The sequence below is a fragment of the Panthera uncia genome, chromosome X (assembly GCF_023721935.1).
Source record: "Panthera uncia isolate 11264 chromosome X, Puncia_PCG_1.0, whole genome shotgun sequence".
NCBI classification, from domain to species: domain Eukaryota; kingdom Metazoa; phylum Chordata; class Mammalia; order Carnivora; family Felidae; genus Panthera; species Panthera uncia.
Genome location: NC_064817.1, coordinates 92820034 through 92835844, shown reverse-complemented (window position 1 = coordinate 92835844; position 15811 = coordinate 92820034). Strand labels below are relative to the sequence as shown.

The following is a 15811-nucleotide window of genomic DNA, read 5'->3' as shown; positions in this document are numbered from 1 at the left end:
AAATTTTTAAATAAGATAAGGAACCAATTAAGATGGGAGGCCTGTAGTCTCAGTGGTTCCTAAGTTCCCTGAGCCCTCAGCACACCAGCCTGTACCATGCACTTGATATCTATCATATCTTGCTTTCGACTCTCATTTGTACTGATGACTTATATTGTCATTTCATTTATGTATGTCCTTTCTCTCCAAATGGTCTTAAGATGGGCGATGACCCTCAGTTATTCTTCTCTGCAAGCCTCGCAGCATCGGGGGAAATATTCCATACATAAGTAGACGTTAAGTGACTTGGTAAAACAAGGCCATTTACAGGGGCAACAGACAGCAAGGCTTGATGGAAAGAACACGAGACCAGGAGTTAAGACCCACGTGTCACAGGCTGAGCTCAGCTCTGCTACTGACTAGCTGAGTGACCACAGGCAAATCCCCTCTACTTGGGCTTCAGTTTCCTCATCAAAAAAATCTCAAGACTCCCTTTCAGTGCAAACGGTCCATACAGGCGTTCCGCTCTTTCTGCAATCGTGTGGCATTTCACTCACTGCCACTAGAGGGTGCGCAAAGGTCACATAAATATCAGAAATTCCACACCCTTAAAAACACAAATAGGAGTGCGTTTCTTTTACTCCATTTTAAGAATACCAGTATATGAAAATGATGCTCTGCTCCATTCCATTCTGCTAAAACTTTTATGGAGCTTCCCCCCTGGAAGAAAAGCCAAAGATCTTAACAGACTAAGCATTCGTACACAGAGCTGGCTTTCTAGACGTTACCCGAGGAAAGGATTTGAAAGCTGGATGACAGTTATACTGCTTATGATAATTAAGAATAATAGCCACCACAGGGGCACCTGCGTGGCTCAGTCGGTTGAGCGTCCGACTGTCGATTTTTGGCCCGGTCCTGGGATCAAGCCCCATGCTGGGCTCTGTCGTGAGGTCTCCCTCTGCCTCTCTCCCCCGTTCAGGCACTCTCACTCTCTCTCTGTCTCTAAAATTAAAAAAAAACATTTTTTTAAAAGAATAACAGCCACCGTTTATCAACCATCTCCCTGCTTCTACCCTTCCAACAGTATCTTCCCAATATGGTAGGCAGAATGATACTTCAAAACCCCAAATCACAGGAGCACCTGGCTGGCTCAGTTAAGCCTCCGACTTTGGCTCAGATCGTGATCTCGCGGTCTGTGCGTTCGAGCCCCGCGTCGGGTTCTGTGCTGACAGCTCAGAGCCTGGAGCCTGCTTCCCATTCTGTGTCTCCGTCTCTCTCTGCCCCTCCCTACTCGCACTCTCTCTCTCCCTCAAAAATACACATTAAAAAAAAACAAACAAACCCAAATCATGCCATGTCACTCCTCTGTTCAAAGCCCTGCAACGCTCTGGAAGTCCTGCTGGACACACCAAGCAAGCTGCTCATATTTATACATATTTAGATTTATGTACATATATATAACACACTCATTTACTTGTTTATTTTCCATCTGCCTCCACAAGAAAGTAAGCTCTTGACAACAGGGATTATTGTTTGCTTTCTTTCCTTATATTCCAAACACTCAGAATGATGTCTCTGACCCATAGAAGGCACTCAAGAAATAAGTGTACCCCGAGTGATTACGATATGGTGGATGTCCTATCTCACTTAAGCCCCACAACCACCCTACGAGTTGGCATCACAGGTTATCCCTGTGTGACAGATGAAGAAACCAAGGCTTGGAGTAGTTCAGTAACTTGGCCAAGGTCAATCACAGAGCTAATAGGGGACAGATCTGGGACACAAGCTCGGTGAAACGATTCCAGAACCCATACCTGTGGTCTCATGTCATACTACCTCTCTGAAATGAAACAAACATTTTTGGGGGCGCCCGAGTGGCTCAGTCACTTAAGCGTCTGACTTCGGCTCAGGTTGTGATGCCACAGTTTGTGGAGTTCGAGCCCCGCATCAGACACTGTGCTGACAGCTCAGAGCCTGGAGCCTGCTTTGGATTCTGTGTCCCCCTCTCTCTCTGTCCTTCCCCTGCTCACGCTGTCTCTCTCTCTCTCAAATAAATAAACATTAAAAAATTTTTAAAAAAAAGAGACAAATGTTTTGGTCTCCTGAGAACATCATTAAGTAATAACATACATCCAAAGGGAAATCCTGTAGAGAGTTCCTTTAAAATAAAAATTCCTGGGGCGCCTGGGTGGCTCAGTCGGTTAAGCGGCCGACTTCGGCTCAGGTCACGATCTCGCGGTCCATGAGTTCGAGCCCCGCGTCGGGCTCTGTGCTGACAGCTCAGAGCCTGGAGCCCGCTTCAGATTCTGTGTCTCCCTCTCTCTCTGCCCCTCCCCTGTTCATGCTCTGTCTCTCTCTGTCTCAAAAATAAATAAACGTTAAAAAAAAAATTTTAAATAAAAATTCCTGGGGTGCCAGGGTGAGTCAGTCGGTTGAGTGTCCGACTTCATTTTGGCTCAGGTCATGATCTCCCGGTTCGTGGGTTTGAGCCACGCATCGGGCTCTGTGCTGACGGTGCGGAGCCTGCTTGGGATTCTGTCTCCTTCTCTCTCTGTCCCTTCGCCTGCTCGCTCGCGCGCTCTCTCTCCCCAAATAAATACATAAAAATCTAAAAAATTAAAAACAAATCAATAAAATAAAAATGCCCCAGACTTTCCATGGCTGACCTACGAAAGGAGTAACCAGAAACAGTCGCCGCCAGCTAGGTCCCACGATGTGCAGTTCAGTCCCACCGTGTTAGGGAATAAACAGAGCCTTGGGTTCTCAAGACATTTAAATAAAATATGGTGTTTCTTAAGACTCTCTCCCACGCGACATGCGGAAACTGGGCTTTTCGGTCTTCAGTGGACCCTGCTGATATCATCTTTCACCCACAGACACAGGAATCGTCCATTTTACTCCCAGCAAAAGGGACACGCTCCCATCTGTCCTGACCCTTTTCCCCACGGCAGGAGCCACCTTCACCGGGCAGTCAGCAGGACGAGAAAAGAGCCAAGAAAACCGATTTATGGAACTGAAGTAAACATTTTCATGAGATTTTCAAAAAATATGTCGACAGAGTCTGGCTGTAACAGTTTCTTCCTAATGTAGCAACTCTGCTGTCTGCTCCTAAATAGGCAACTGATAGAAAAGCACATTACAGAAAGTATTCCCTTGAGGATACACAGCCCCAACTATTTTAAGGTGTTCGTTTCATTTCCCTCCCCCACCTCCCCCATCAAAACGTGGCAACGAGAAAGATACGAGAAACAAACCTTCCGCCGAAAGCTGCTGTTCATTTACCTTTAAATATTTAATGAGCTCCCCCGGAACTTCTGTGGAGCCCGACTGAATCAGCTGGCAATGATGGAAGAATTTGTGGACATGTAGATCCTGCAAAACAGATGGACATGGCCATAGAAATCTGATTCATCACCCTCAAACACAGGCGCTCTAACGCTCCGTTCCCCCGGCATCCGCGTCTCACAAGCTGATCGATCTGGGTCTTCTGACGCCCAGATTCGGCAGCTGCAGTCACCGACACGTGTGCCCGTGTCCCGTGGTCCTCTCGGCCATCACAAAAAGCAGCAAAACCGGGCGGAGTGAGCGTGTACCCACGCATACCGGGCAGGTCACAATCTTTGCGCAGCTAGCCAAATGTTCATTTAATTCCTTTTTTGACGGGTGTGGTCTGTCAGGTTGGGCAGCCTCTACATCTTAAGCAGGCTTCATGCCCAGTGTGGAGCCCTATGCGGAGCTTGAGCTCACGACCCTGAGATCCAGACGTGAGCTGAGATCAAGAGTCGGATCCTTGACTGACTGAGCCAGCCAGGTGCCCCGGGCTGCTTCTAGATTTTAATGAAACGAGTAGGAACAGAGGTCTGGACTGATAGGTGAAGAAAAGGTATCAGCAGGGGGTTACCAGATAATAATAGTCTCAGGCATTCAATGCCCAAGCGATCGTGGCAATTTGGTCGGCAAGTATCCAGCCGTCCTATGTGGAATCTAGATATTGTATACCGAGAAGGACCTTATAGGCCACGCCAAGGAACGTGGACTTCATCTTCCCCATCGGTGAATTTCCAAACTGTGCTTGAGAACCTCCAACAGATATTTGATTGTAATTTCATGGATGCCAAGGACAAGGGTAAACTACTAGTCATCCATGATCCACTGACTTCAAATTGCTATGTTCAATTCCGGTCTATCTATGAGAAAAACATCCAACAAATTCCAACAGAGGGGTATCCTACAAAACTTCACTACTCATGAAAACTGACAAGGCCATCATAAACAATGAGTGTCTGAGAACTTGTCCCAGCCGAGAGAAGCCTAAGATGACATGACAACGAAATGGAATATGTTACGCTGGATTAGAATCCATAGGTAAAAAAGAAGGAAATCTGAATAAATACAAACTTTAGTCAATGGTTATGGATCACGACTGGTTCATTAATTAGAACATACGTGCCATACTAATTGTTTTTAAATATTTATTTATTTTGGGGAGAGCACAGCAAGGGAGGGCGAGGGAGAGGAGGACAGAGGACCCAAAGCAAGCTCTTTAAAGAGCTGACAGGCCGACAGCAGCAAGCCTGATGTGGGGCTCGAACTCCTGAACCAGGAGATCATGATCTGAGCCAAAGTCGGACGCTCAACCCACTGAGCCACCCTAGTGCCCTTGTGCCATACTAATTAATGTAAGAGGTTAGTAACAGGGGAAACTCGGCACAGGGTATATGGGAATTGTATGTACGACCCTATTTTTCTGCAAATCCCAAACTGTTCCCAAAACTTAAATTTATTTTTTAAAAAAGGTGATGATAGCCTCCAACCTTCCTTTCAGAGTTTTGTAAGGCATGAATCCATTAATGGGAATAAACGGATTTGGGGATTTGACAGGGATTATACAACTTGAGCTATTACAATTAAGAATGATGTTATGGCTAATGAGAAAGTCTTTGAGGCCACAACTTCTCTGAGGCTGCAGGAATCGAACATAGTCTATTTTAAACAAGAAATGGATTCAGGAGCCCCTGGTTGGCTCAGTCAGAAGAACATGTGACTCTTGACTTTGGGGTCCTGAGTTCAAGCCCCACACTGGGTGTAGAGATTACTAGGGAAAACAACAACAACAACAACCGAACAAAGAACTTTAAAAAAATATTCAAATAGCAAAATTGACGAAATTCACATGATGCAACTTACTTGAGTATAAATGGTAGACTCTAAGTGGCTTTTAATCTTCAACAAAGGCTTAGCGCCATCTACCCACTTAATATCCACATTCGATTGCTGTGAACAGAAACAAATGTGTTAGTTTCACACATAGGGAATTCCTGGAGAAAACAGTCTGCCTTTAGAGTAAATGGATCCTAAACCATTTTGAATTTCCAATCTTTGGCAGGCTGACACTTTTATAAATTACAATAAAAATGAACTAGTAACTAAAGGAGTATTTTAAGATGATGCACAAACTCCAAGCCCCAGCTTTTGAAACTTATTAGAATCAACAGACACAAGGTAACCTGGGTCAAATTGCTATCAAAGGTTTACACTGATTTTCCTGACTTCTCTTTCTGGTGGACCAGTCCTCAGACCACAGTTTGTGAAGCTATCCTCTAGAATACAGCATTCTACTTTTCATGTTTTTGAGAAAGAGAGAGAGAGAGAGAGAGAGAGAGAGAGAGAGAGACAGCGTGAGCCAGTGAGTGAGTGCAGGGAGGGGCAGAGGAAGGGGGGAGGAAGGAAGGAGAGAAAGAAAGAGAGAAAGAGGAGAGAGCGAAAGAAAGTGAAAGAGAGAGAGAGAGGATCTTAAGGAACTTCCATGTTCAGTGCAGAGCCCAACTCGAGGCTCGTTCCCACGTCCCTAGGATTATGACCTAAGCCAAAATCAAGGGTCAGACGCTCACCGACTGGGCCACCCAGGCGCCCCCAGCATTCTACTTTTTAAACGCGACATTGTGATTACTTCAACAAAGACAGTTATTCTCCTACCCTTCTTGATTCTGCATCATTCACATTCAAGTAGCCTGGAGGAAGATTGGCTGAAACCGGCAGCTGCTGCTCAAATGTAATGATTCTCCCATCCTTCAGCAAAGGTACCCAGGCAAAGCCAACTGCCAACACAATAATCAACCGTGAGAAGTGAAATCGCAAATGCAATTAGCTCCACAAATCTCTGACTGCTGGGGAGCAGGGCAGGGTGGCGATGTTTCCTGCGGTGGGGGTGGGGTCCATATGTGGGAGTCCAGGTGTTGGGCATCCGAATACCCGGGAAGGAACAATGCACTTGGATGGCTTCCTAATCCCAGCCTGGCCACTAATGACTTATTTACTCAATTTCCTGGACTATAAATTGGGAACAACACACAACCTTTCCATCTCATAGTTAGGAGAGAGCAAAGAGAGGTAATAATATATGAAAATACTTTAAGTTTTTAAAAGTGCATCAGGACCATTATGTTTACCCTTTGGGGGATAATTTGTGGTAGACTTCTTTTTTAATTTTTTAAATGATTATTTATTTTTGAGACAGAGAGAGACAGAGCAAGAGCAGGGGAGGGGCAGAGAGAGAGGGAGACCCAGAAGCCGAAGCAGGCTCCAGGCTCTGAACTGTCAGCACAGAGCCCGACACGGGGCTCGAACTCACAGACTGTGAGATCATGACCTGAGCCGAGGTCGGACGCTTAACCGACTGAGCCACCCAGGCACCCCTAGACTTATTTTTTTTTTTTTAAAAAGGACTCAGATCTCTCTCATCCATTCTTAGTAGAAGTACAGAGTCTTGTGTCTGGGACAATCTCAGACCACCAGCAGTAAGTTCCAAAGTTTCTGACAGCAATCCAACAGGAGGGGACTACGGAAAATCAAGGTCACAAGCCAAGGCTGCAGTCCGTATTCATACAAGGCAGTACTCAGTTGGGCGGTTTTCCTGAGTACAGAAGGAGGAAAATGCAGTAGGAGAATGCAGCCAGTGCATAAGTGTTTACAACTTGCATCCACTGAGAGATTTTTCCCAGTCTCTATATTTCTTAACGGTTCTACTCAAGAAAGCCTCTTGGATTTCTATTAAAGAACTCATCATGTGCTAGCTAAACGAGTCAGAGTCATCTGTATTCCTCAGGTTGAACAGTGTCAGTATTTCCATTATAGAGATTACTCTGGGCTTCAAGTGTTTATAACTCAGCGGTAAAAAAGCTTGCTCTGGACCCAGTTCTGGCATACGAGACAGGGTGTTGGCTGGAGAGCACTTTTTAAAGCCGCTGCCTTCTGATTCTTTAAAATTCTTTGCGTGAGCGTGTGTGTGTGTGTGTGTGTATGTGTGTGTGCGTGCGCGCGTGTTTATACTGTGAACACAGAAGTCAACACAAATCTGGTTAGAATGTTTTCATTCACGTGTTTAATTTGGCAAATGCTTTAATTCTTAAAAGAAGACAAATATGTTGCTTTCTCTAAGTAGACTAAATGGCTTTCTCAGACTCTGAAACACGCCCGCAGGGATCTTTACTAGTACAGCTTCAGAAATGGTTTACCCAGAGCCGTTCTCCTATAAAGAACACAGGAAAGTAACATGAGTGCGAGAACCATTCAAAAGGACTCTGTCAGAGTAATTAAGCGAAAACTGGACAGGAGACAAAAGGCTTCCAGTCCAGAAAATAGGAAAATCTCTTTCTTGTTCTTGGGCAAAACTTTTCCCCACAGAAATTTGTAGTGAGATAGAATTCAGATACCATACAATCCATCTGTTGTTTGTTTTTTTTTTTTTTAATATAATTTATTGTCAGGTTAGCTAACATACAGTGTATATAGTATGCTCTTGGTTTCGGGAGTAAATTCCCGTGATTCATCGTTTCCATACAACACCCAGTGCTCATCCCAACAAGTGCCTTCCTCGATGCCCATCACCCATTTTCCCCTCTCCCCGCCTCCCCTATCAATTCATCCGTTTAAAGCGCACAATTCAATGATTTTTAGTCTATTTCAGAAAGCTGGGCATCCACTGCTACTCATTCCAGAACTCTTTCATCACGCCGAAAAGAAACTCCACACCTCTTAGAGGCTACTCCCTATTTTCCCTTCTCCCCAGTCCCTGGCAACCGCTAATCTACTTTCGGTCTCTATGGAATTGCTTAGGCAACACCTTCCGCACGGTGAGTTAATCAAAAGCACGACCGAGGGTGTCTCTCAGTGAAAAGGCATATAGAGCACTTGGAAGCTGGAAAGGTACGATGTCAAGCACACGCCATCTGGCTCAAAGGCGTGGAGCCACTTAAGGATGGGCAGTAACACGTGATGAATGGCCCACAGAATAACCATCTCCTGCTCCACCGAGCACCTTGCCCACTGCTGTCTAGGATGGAAATAAGGAAGTAGTCATTTGTCTTCCGGGAGATGCACGGCCTTGGGTTCCTACTGTTCCGCCAGATTTCTTCTCAACCCTCAAGGTCCCTGCCCTGAACAAACTGCGATTTCTATGGACTTCCTGCAGAACAGCTCTTACTGGTGTTTACAACCCTTCTGTATTTCCATATTGGTGACAGAATGCAATCAAATCCACAGCCTGGCATTCAAGGCTTTCCACGATCTGACGCCTCCTTATCAACCTGACATCCTGTGGCTCCCCCTCCCCAACACCCTGTGCTCTCGTGGTATTGAACTATGTGTGGTTTCCTGGCCATACCCCTCAATAGCCCGCCTCTCTCTGTACAGGCTGCTCCTTTATCCTCGAATCCGCTACCTTCCTACCATCACTGCATTCTCAATCTCAACCCCGCCCCTCTAAGGCCTCACCCAAACACCATCTCCTCCTGGAAGCCTTCCCAGATTCCCAGCCACTCGTCCCTCCACCAGTTGAAGTAATAACTCCATATTCTCTGAGATCACATTGTACCACTTTCTCGGTAACTACTTTTGATCTTGTATTGTAGTTGTCCACACCGGTCTCATTTCCCCGGCTAGACCATACGCCCCCTTAAGACGCGATCTATGTTTGGTTCTCCACAGTACCTACTACAATGTCTTTCTTGCACGTAATAAACATGCCGATGTAGTTGGTGAACGAATGAATGAATGAATGAATGAATGAATGAGTTTAAGGCCGATCCAGGCCAGCTTGGATCTGAATCCCAGAGCAGGCTGACATCTATACAGTGGGGGTGGCACACAATGTTTACAGGGCCCCTATGGTCTCCTAAAGAAGCTTCCTACTGCTTTACCTCCAGCCTTGCCGAATGGGACCAGGACTGGGGCTTCACTACTGGAGTTTATGCCAGTTCATGGCATCTGTTCTGTTCTCACTAGAACCAGGGGGGTCCCCAATCTCCCTCCAGCTCAACAATGTCCCCAGCTCTGGGCTCACTTCCCACTTCCTCAGGGAGCCGACCTGGAAAGTTCTGGTTGCTGGGCCATTCTACATAAGAGAAATAGCACAAATACCGCCTATCACAATATGTGTCCCCGCACGAGAAGCATGGCTTTACGTTGTATGTGTCACTTTACGTGACTTCCGGGAGTCCAAGCACACAGGCAAGCATTTGGACGCGACATGTGGTAGAAGTGGTGGTCGCATGAACATACGATTCATCTCATACCGATGAACCTTTTAACTCTGAAATGTGCCTTTTAAGAAGTGGTTCGCAGCCTGAGGAAAAGAGGCCTGTTGCATTCTAGACAATTCCATCTCAAACAGCCGTAGAAAGACACTTTTAAAGAATACACGCACCTGGAGTTTCAACTGTGTCCTGCTTTTTGGTTGTTCCCTTTGTGTTGATTTCACAACTTACATGATAAAACGTGAAGAGCAAATGATGTTTTTGATGCAGGTGAATGGGAAGCTCGATTTTAATCTGCAATGACAGCAAAATCGCACACAGCATTTTGTTTCATTTTTAATTGTCAAGCTGGACCGTCAGACCTTTAGTTCAGTTGCATCGTTACTTTCCCAATGACGTATTTTTCTAAATGACAAGCCAAGTCACCAAATAATAGATACTGTTTAAACATACTTTCAAGGCTTGTCCAGTCAGTTTCAATTTGAAAACAGTATTCTCCTGGGTTGTGAGGGCTGATGTATTACTTTTGCTGGAGAGGTCAGTGGATTCTCCCGGACTCAACTTTGCAGCAGGATTTTCTAAAACACTGGATCAAAACCACAGCCTCACAGCCCAGGGATACTATGTAACTCAATCTGCAGTCAGTGAATACAATCTATCCAAAATGTGTACTGAATTTGGAAGGCTTCTTTTCTCTAAATTGTTGTGTTCCTTTATGCGAGGGGGGTGGGGTGGGAGGGGTGGATTAAGCTTTGCAAATAAACCTCCAAAAAGTCACTGTGGTATTATGGTATGCACCAATTACAGTTCACGTAAATATCTTTTGAAGCAAAATGTAAGTTTACTTAAAGAAATAGCAATTGTAGGGGCACCTGGGTGGCTCAGTTGGCTGAGCGTCTGACTCTTGCTTTCGGCTCAGGTGACAGTCTCATGGTTTTGTGGGTTCGAGCCCCGCATCTGGCTCTGCACTGACAGGGCACAGCCTGTTTGGGATTCTCTTTCTCTCTCTTTCTCTCTCTCTCTGCCCGTCCCCCACTCACACTGTCTCTGTCTCTCTCTAAATAAATAAATTTTACTTTTATTTTTTTAACATTTATTCATTTTTGAGAGACACAGTGTGAGTAGGGAAGGGGAGAGAGAGGGAGACACAGAATGTGAAGCAGGCTCCAGCTGCCAGCACAGAGCCTGACACGGGGCTTGAACTCACAAACCATGAGATCACAACCTGAGCTGAAGTCAGAGGCTTAACCAACTGAGCCACCTAGGTACCCCTATAAATAAATTTAAAAAAAAAGAAAGAAAGAACAATTGTCACCCTTGACATGTGAATTTAACCCTAAAAATGAATACTCTTTTCTTAAGATTTATTTTATTTTGAGAGAGAGAGAGAGAGCCATGAGTGAGGGAGAGGGGCAGAGAGTGAGAGGGAGAAAGCATCTTAAGCAAGTTCCATGCTCAGTGTAGGGTCCGATCCCATGACCTTGGGATCGTGACCTGAGCCAAAATCAAGAGTCAGACGGTCAACCGACTGAGCCACCCAGGCGCTCTTTCAAATGAAGACTTTAATACAAACCCCCAACCTCAAGCGATTTTCCAATCAGGACCCAACCAAATATGTGCAAAGCCTCCCGGAAGTATGTCAGCGACAAATTACGGGTTAACTGATTTGACGCACGTGCATTTACCTGCACAGAACACATGCAATGTCCCTCTCCCCTGGTCAAGACAGACTGGATGACTGAAAAGCCTGCTTCTTTCTGGCATCCTAAAAATAACGTGGATTACTTCTACCTGATCAAGTTTTCTGCAGTGACTGGCGTTGATTATAGAGGGGGCCAAATTAAAACAGCTCGGGGAGGGACATCTGGCCGAATTATCGTTCATGCAAGGCGTGGTTTTGGCGTTAGAACTGATTTCTGTCATAGGTAGATGTCGCCAGAGCGTGCCTATTCACAGCGTCCACGCCATCTGGGTATCTAATGGTCTGTTGCACATAAATACGGGCCTCCCCTCTCCCTGGGGGGCTAACCCACAAAGCCGCCGCCTGTATCCAGGTTCGTGGAAACATGTAGGAGTCAAATCCAGTCTGCAGATTTGGATAAGCCAGGGACATGCCGACTAGAAGAGGCTGTGACAGAGACACTAAGACAGACTCTGGGAGGTACACAGAGATGTAGAGGTGGAGAAGGAAAGAGAGACAGAGACAGGGCCGGAGAGGTAGACTGGGGAGCGGGGCACGGAGCCTGGGAGACGGTATAGGTCCCATTGTCTACACTGTACTGAGGCATTAGAGCAGCCAGCGGGATTCTGGTGGCCCTCAAGTGTTGCTGTGCCTCCCAAAGCCTTTCACTTACAGAGAGGCTGCACCCCCAACCCCATGCAAAACCACAGGAAGAAAAATCTAGAAGGGCCTTGAACAAAATCTGCTCTGAATTTCTAATTTTATTTTTGTAAGTTTATTTATTTCTTCTGAGAGAGAGAAAGGAGGGGCAGAGAGAGGGAGAGACAGAATCCCAAGCAGGCTCCGCACTGTCAGCACAGAGCCTGAGACGGGGCTCGAACCCACGAACCGTGAGACCATGACCTGAGCCGAGATCAAGAGTCATACACTTACCCGACTGAGCCACCCAGGTGCCCCTGAATTTCTTATTTTAAAGCTGAGGCAGTGGAGACTCAGAAAAGGGAAGTGACTTGTTCAAGGTCATGGAGCCAGTTGCTGTCAAAGCTAGGGCCACAATCCTAGCTCTAGTCTCGCGTTTGCTTCCTGCATCGTTACCTTGCGCCAGAGTCCCTTCAATCTGCGGGCAAATCTTCTACTGTCATCAAAGGGCACCAAGCAGGCAGTGGCCCTTCATCTTGGTGTGACACTTTCTATTTTCATAGGACAAGGGATTGCAACGGCAGATGAGATGATGGAAATGAAGAAAAAAAGAAGAGCCACCACCGTGTTTTATAAACACCAGAAAAATGCATTCTTACCTCATCATAGAACTCTGGATTTTGGTTGTGATGGGAGACAACAGCGTAAGCATTTGTGGTAAAAACAGATCCTGCAGGTTTTCCATAAATACACTGCAAAAGAAGGAAACCGAGTCACCAATCTCGGTGAGAAGGTCTTTAAACATAATGCAATGGAACCACATCCAGTCAGAGGCATCTGTGAGCACAAGGCCATGGCCAAGCCCACTCAGTTCTCACCGTGAACTTGTAAACTCCGAATCATTTACCCGCACTCCAGCGATCACCCCCAGACATCACCTAACTTGGCTGCATGGGTGCTTCCGGATTTCCGGCCATCAAAGAAACGCACTTCCAAATTCGTCAATGGCAAGGAGTCAAATATGGCTAATCATGTGGAAAGGAAACACTCTGAAACCAGTTCTGGAAAGCTTACGTTCTCTGATGCTACTTGCTATCTTAACTGAAGAGGCTCCCCCTAAGCCAGTTAGCAGTATTTGCTGAACGCTCCTTGTGTGGTGGGCAAGGTGAGGGGTTAGAACACACACACACACACACACACACACACACACACTAGCAGATACATGAGGCTACAGACGAGCTCACTGTTGTCTCACTTTATGAGCCACATTTTAAAAGTCACCAGCTTTCTGTTATACCAATAAAATAAATGCGAGGCTTCCTATGGTTCCACGAAAAGATCAAATTTCATTTCTGGTGTGAGTTTTTCACTTCCATAGGGCCTAACTGCTTCACCCTGTCACTTCAGAGCCAGCCTCTAGGCCAGCTCTGAAATGAAACTGAGACTCCGTGTGAATGCATTGCCAATTCTCCTTTAAACACGGTTGTGAAGGTGATTTGCAGGAACTGCCGAGAGGTAAGGTAAGAATCTTGAAGTGTACAAAAGGATATTGCAAGGGGGAGAAAAGGAATAGTTATTCTCATCTGCAGTTTAGGGAAAATCAGAGAAAATATACCTAATTTGAGCCAGCGAATTCTTAACCTAGGTTTCTGGGGGGGGGGGGGGGGGGGGGGAGGAATGACACAAAAACAAAAAACCCACAAAAAAACCAAAAAAACGCGCAAAACAAAAAACAAGAACAACAAAAACCACCTCTTTTCAAAGGCAGGGGTTACTAAACATTCAACGACTTAGTCAGGGGCCTCCAGCCTCTTTCCCCAGGAGGGTTGAGTCGAAGACTAGCCATCCATCTGTCTGATTTAGGCTCAAGCTAGAGAAGCAGGGAGCCAGATAAACAATTCGTGACGGCTAGATGTTCTCAGGCCTCTGATGAATGTGCTAAAGAGTGCAAGCGTAAAGGCGCTATGAAGTGATAGGTATTTAAGGACTGCTCTGTCAGATAATACGGAGGCACCATTTGGCCGGTCACAGAGAAGAAGTCCTATCTCAGATCAAAGCACTCACTTCTGTTTGCTCAAAGACTGTTCAGGTTTCAAGGAGAAAGGAGTTTATAGTCCCCTGCTGATACCATTATAAACTGTCAGGTCATAGGAGAAAATGACCTTGTGACTGCACATCAGAGCCATGAAAAATCAAAGTGGAGCAGTCAAGGTGTGAGGGCAGAAAAGGCAATACTACTTTTGTCACGTCAGCACATTTTCCTTATGGCGCGGAAACGAATTAAACTTAGCCACCAAGTACCACGGTCTTTGTCTTTCCTAAAAGTGCACGCTTATCAAGATCGTGAACAAACCTTCAGAGCGTGAGCGTCGCTTTCATCTGAATCCCGGAATTCTACACAGACTGCGATGTTCCTCGCCTAGAAAGGATTAATCGTTCAAAATGAGTCCTGGCACCGGAGAACGGTAAATAACATGTTACACTCCAAAATGTACAGTTCACGCTGCGTTACCTTGGCAAATGTCTTCTGGCTGTCATATTTTAATTGCAAGGGATAGACATACAAATGGTTTTTATAAACAGTAAACGGATAACAATATTTTGTCATTTCTGGAACAAACTCTTCGACCTCCACGGTAATATTTTGACAATTCTTTTCGAAAGGCTTCAGGGGCACATACGAGGAAGTAATGCAATCTATATCGGAAAAAAAAAAAAAAAAAGAAAACAGGCAAAGAGAAAACAACTGAGAAGAAGGACACATTACTGCATTGATAAAAATATACGTGGACTGTGTTCCCAAAGAGTGATTTAACAGATTTCTGAGCGGCTGACGAAAGTCCTACAACCACTTTAAGAACCCAGAAGGACGAGATGGCGTAGCCTGGGCCTGATTTGAGTGGAACCATCCAAACCAGACACGGATTGCTAGTTCCTTCTCAATGTGGAATGATTTGCCAAATATAACACATCATAATTTTGACAAATTTAACTCTGCAGAGAAATCCATTACATTTTTCCTCCTATGGCTGCAATTTAGCTTTCACTGCAAATTTTTATTGGTATCGGGGAACTAACAGTAAATGTAGGTCTCCAATTAGCTCATGGATAGTCACTCTGAAAAACTTGGTGCAGGTGCAATTTTCACCCAGGAAATAACGGAGGCCTTTGGAAACAACAGACCTTGGGATGTGCTACCAGTGATAAATTCAACACTCCCGAAGGTGAAATACACAAAGGCTCAGAAAAGGGCGGCAGCCCGGGTTACTGAAGTAGCCATCACGGGGCACCCGGGTGGCTCAATACGTTAGGCATCCAGCTGTGGCTCAGGTCATGATCTCGCGGTTCGTGAGTTCGAGCCCCACGTCGGGCTCTGTGCTGACAGCTCGGAGCCCGGAGCCTGCTTCGGATTCTGTGTCTCCCTCTCTCTCTGCCCCTTCCCTGCTCATGCTCTCTCTCTCTTTCTCTCTCTCTCTCTCTCTCTCAAAAATAAATAAACGTTTAAACAAAAATTGAAGTAGCCATCGGAATAGAGGGGATTCATATACTGACGGAGCCCTAAGATGGTTTCTCCTTGCTGCACAGAGGTATTGACAGAGCAGGGAGACCCAGGAAGAGTCACAGATGATGAGGGTATGGTTTCCTCCAATTACTATGATACTTACAACAGACTCTCTGGAGATACAGAAGAAAGGCACACAGAAACAAGTGACCACTCTACTGTCCCAAGATAACTACTGTTAGTATTTTGGCGTATTTTCTTCTAGTCTCCTTTCCATGCATGTTCTGTATAATAATACAAAAAATCCTACTGTATATACAGAACTTTACCCTGGGATATTTTTTTTTATTTTTTTAATGTTTATTTGTATCTGAGACAGAGAGAAAGAGACAGAGCATGAGTGGGGGAGGGGCAGAGAGAGAGGGAGACACAGAATCCAAAGCAGGCTCCAGGCTCTGAGCTGTCAGCACAGAGCCC

The 15811-nt window shown here is 45.6% G+C and overlaps 1 protein-coding gene across 5 annotated transcripts in view; it reads right to left on the bottom strand.

The window, feature by feature from the left end:
• DOCK11 (dedicator of cytokinesis 11) overlaps positions 1 to 15811 on the bottom strand; it is a 199309-nt gene that overhangs the window by 92773 nt on the left and 90725 nt on the right. For all 5 annotated transcript variants that reach the window (XM_049644754.1, XM_049644750.1, XM_049644752.1 and 2 more), the window contains exons 17-23: positions 14345 to 14529; positions 14186 to 14251; positions 12492 to 12584; positions 9683 to 9806; positions 5956 to 6077; positions 5167 to 5253; positions 3262 to 3351 (exon numbers count right to left, since the gene is read on the bottom strand). In XM_049644754.1, coding sequence (XP_049500711.1) covers positions 3262 to 3351; positions 5167 to 5253; positions 5956 to 6077; positions 9683 to 9806; positions 12492 to 12584; positions 14186 to 14251; positions 14345 to 14529 — 767 coding nt within the window. The remainder of the gene's footprint in view (positions 1 to 3261; positions 3352 to 5166; positions 5254 to 5955; positions 6078 to 9682; positions 9807 to 12491; positions 12585 to 14185; positions 14252 to 14344; positions 14530 to 15811) is intronic.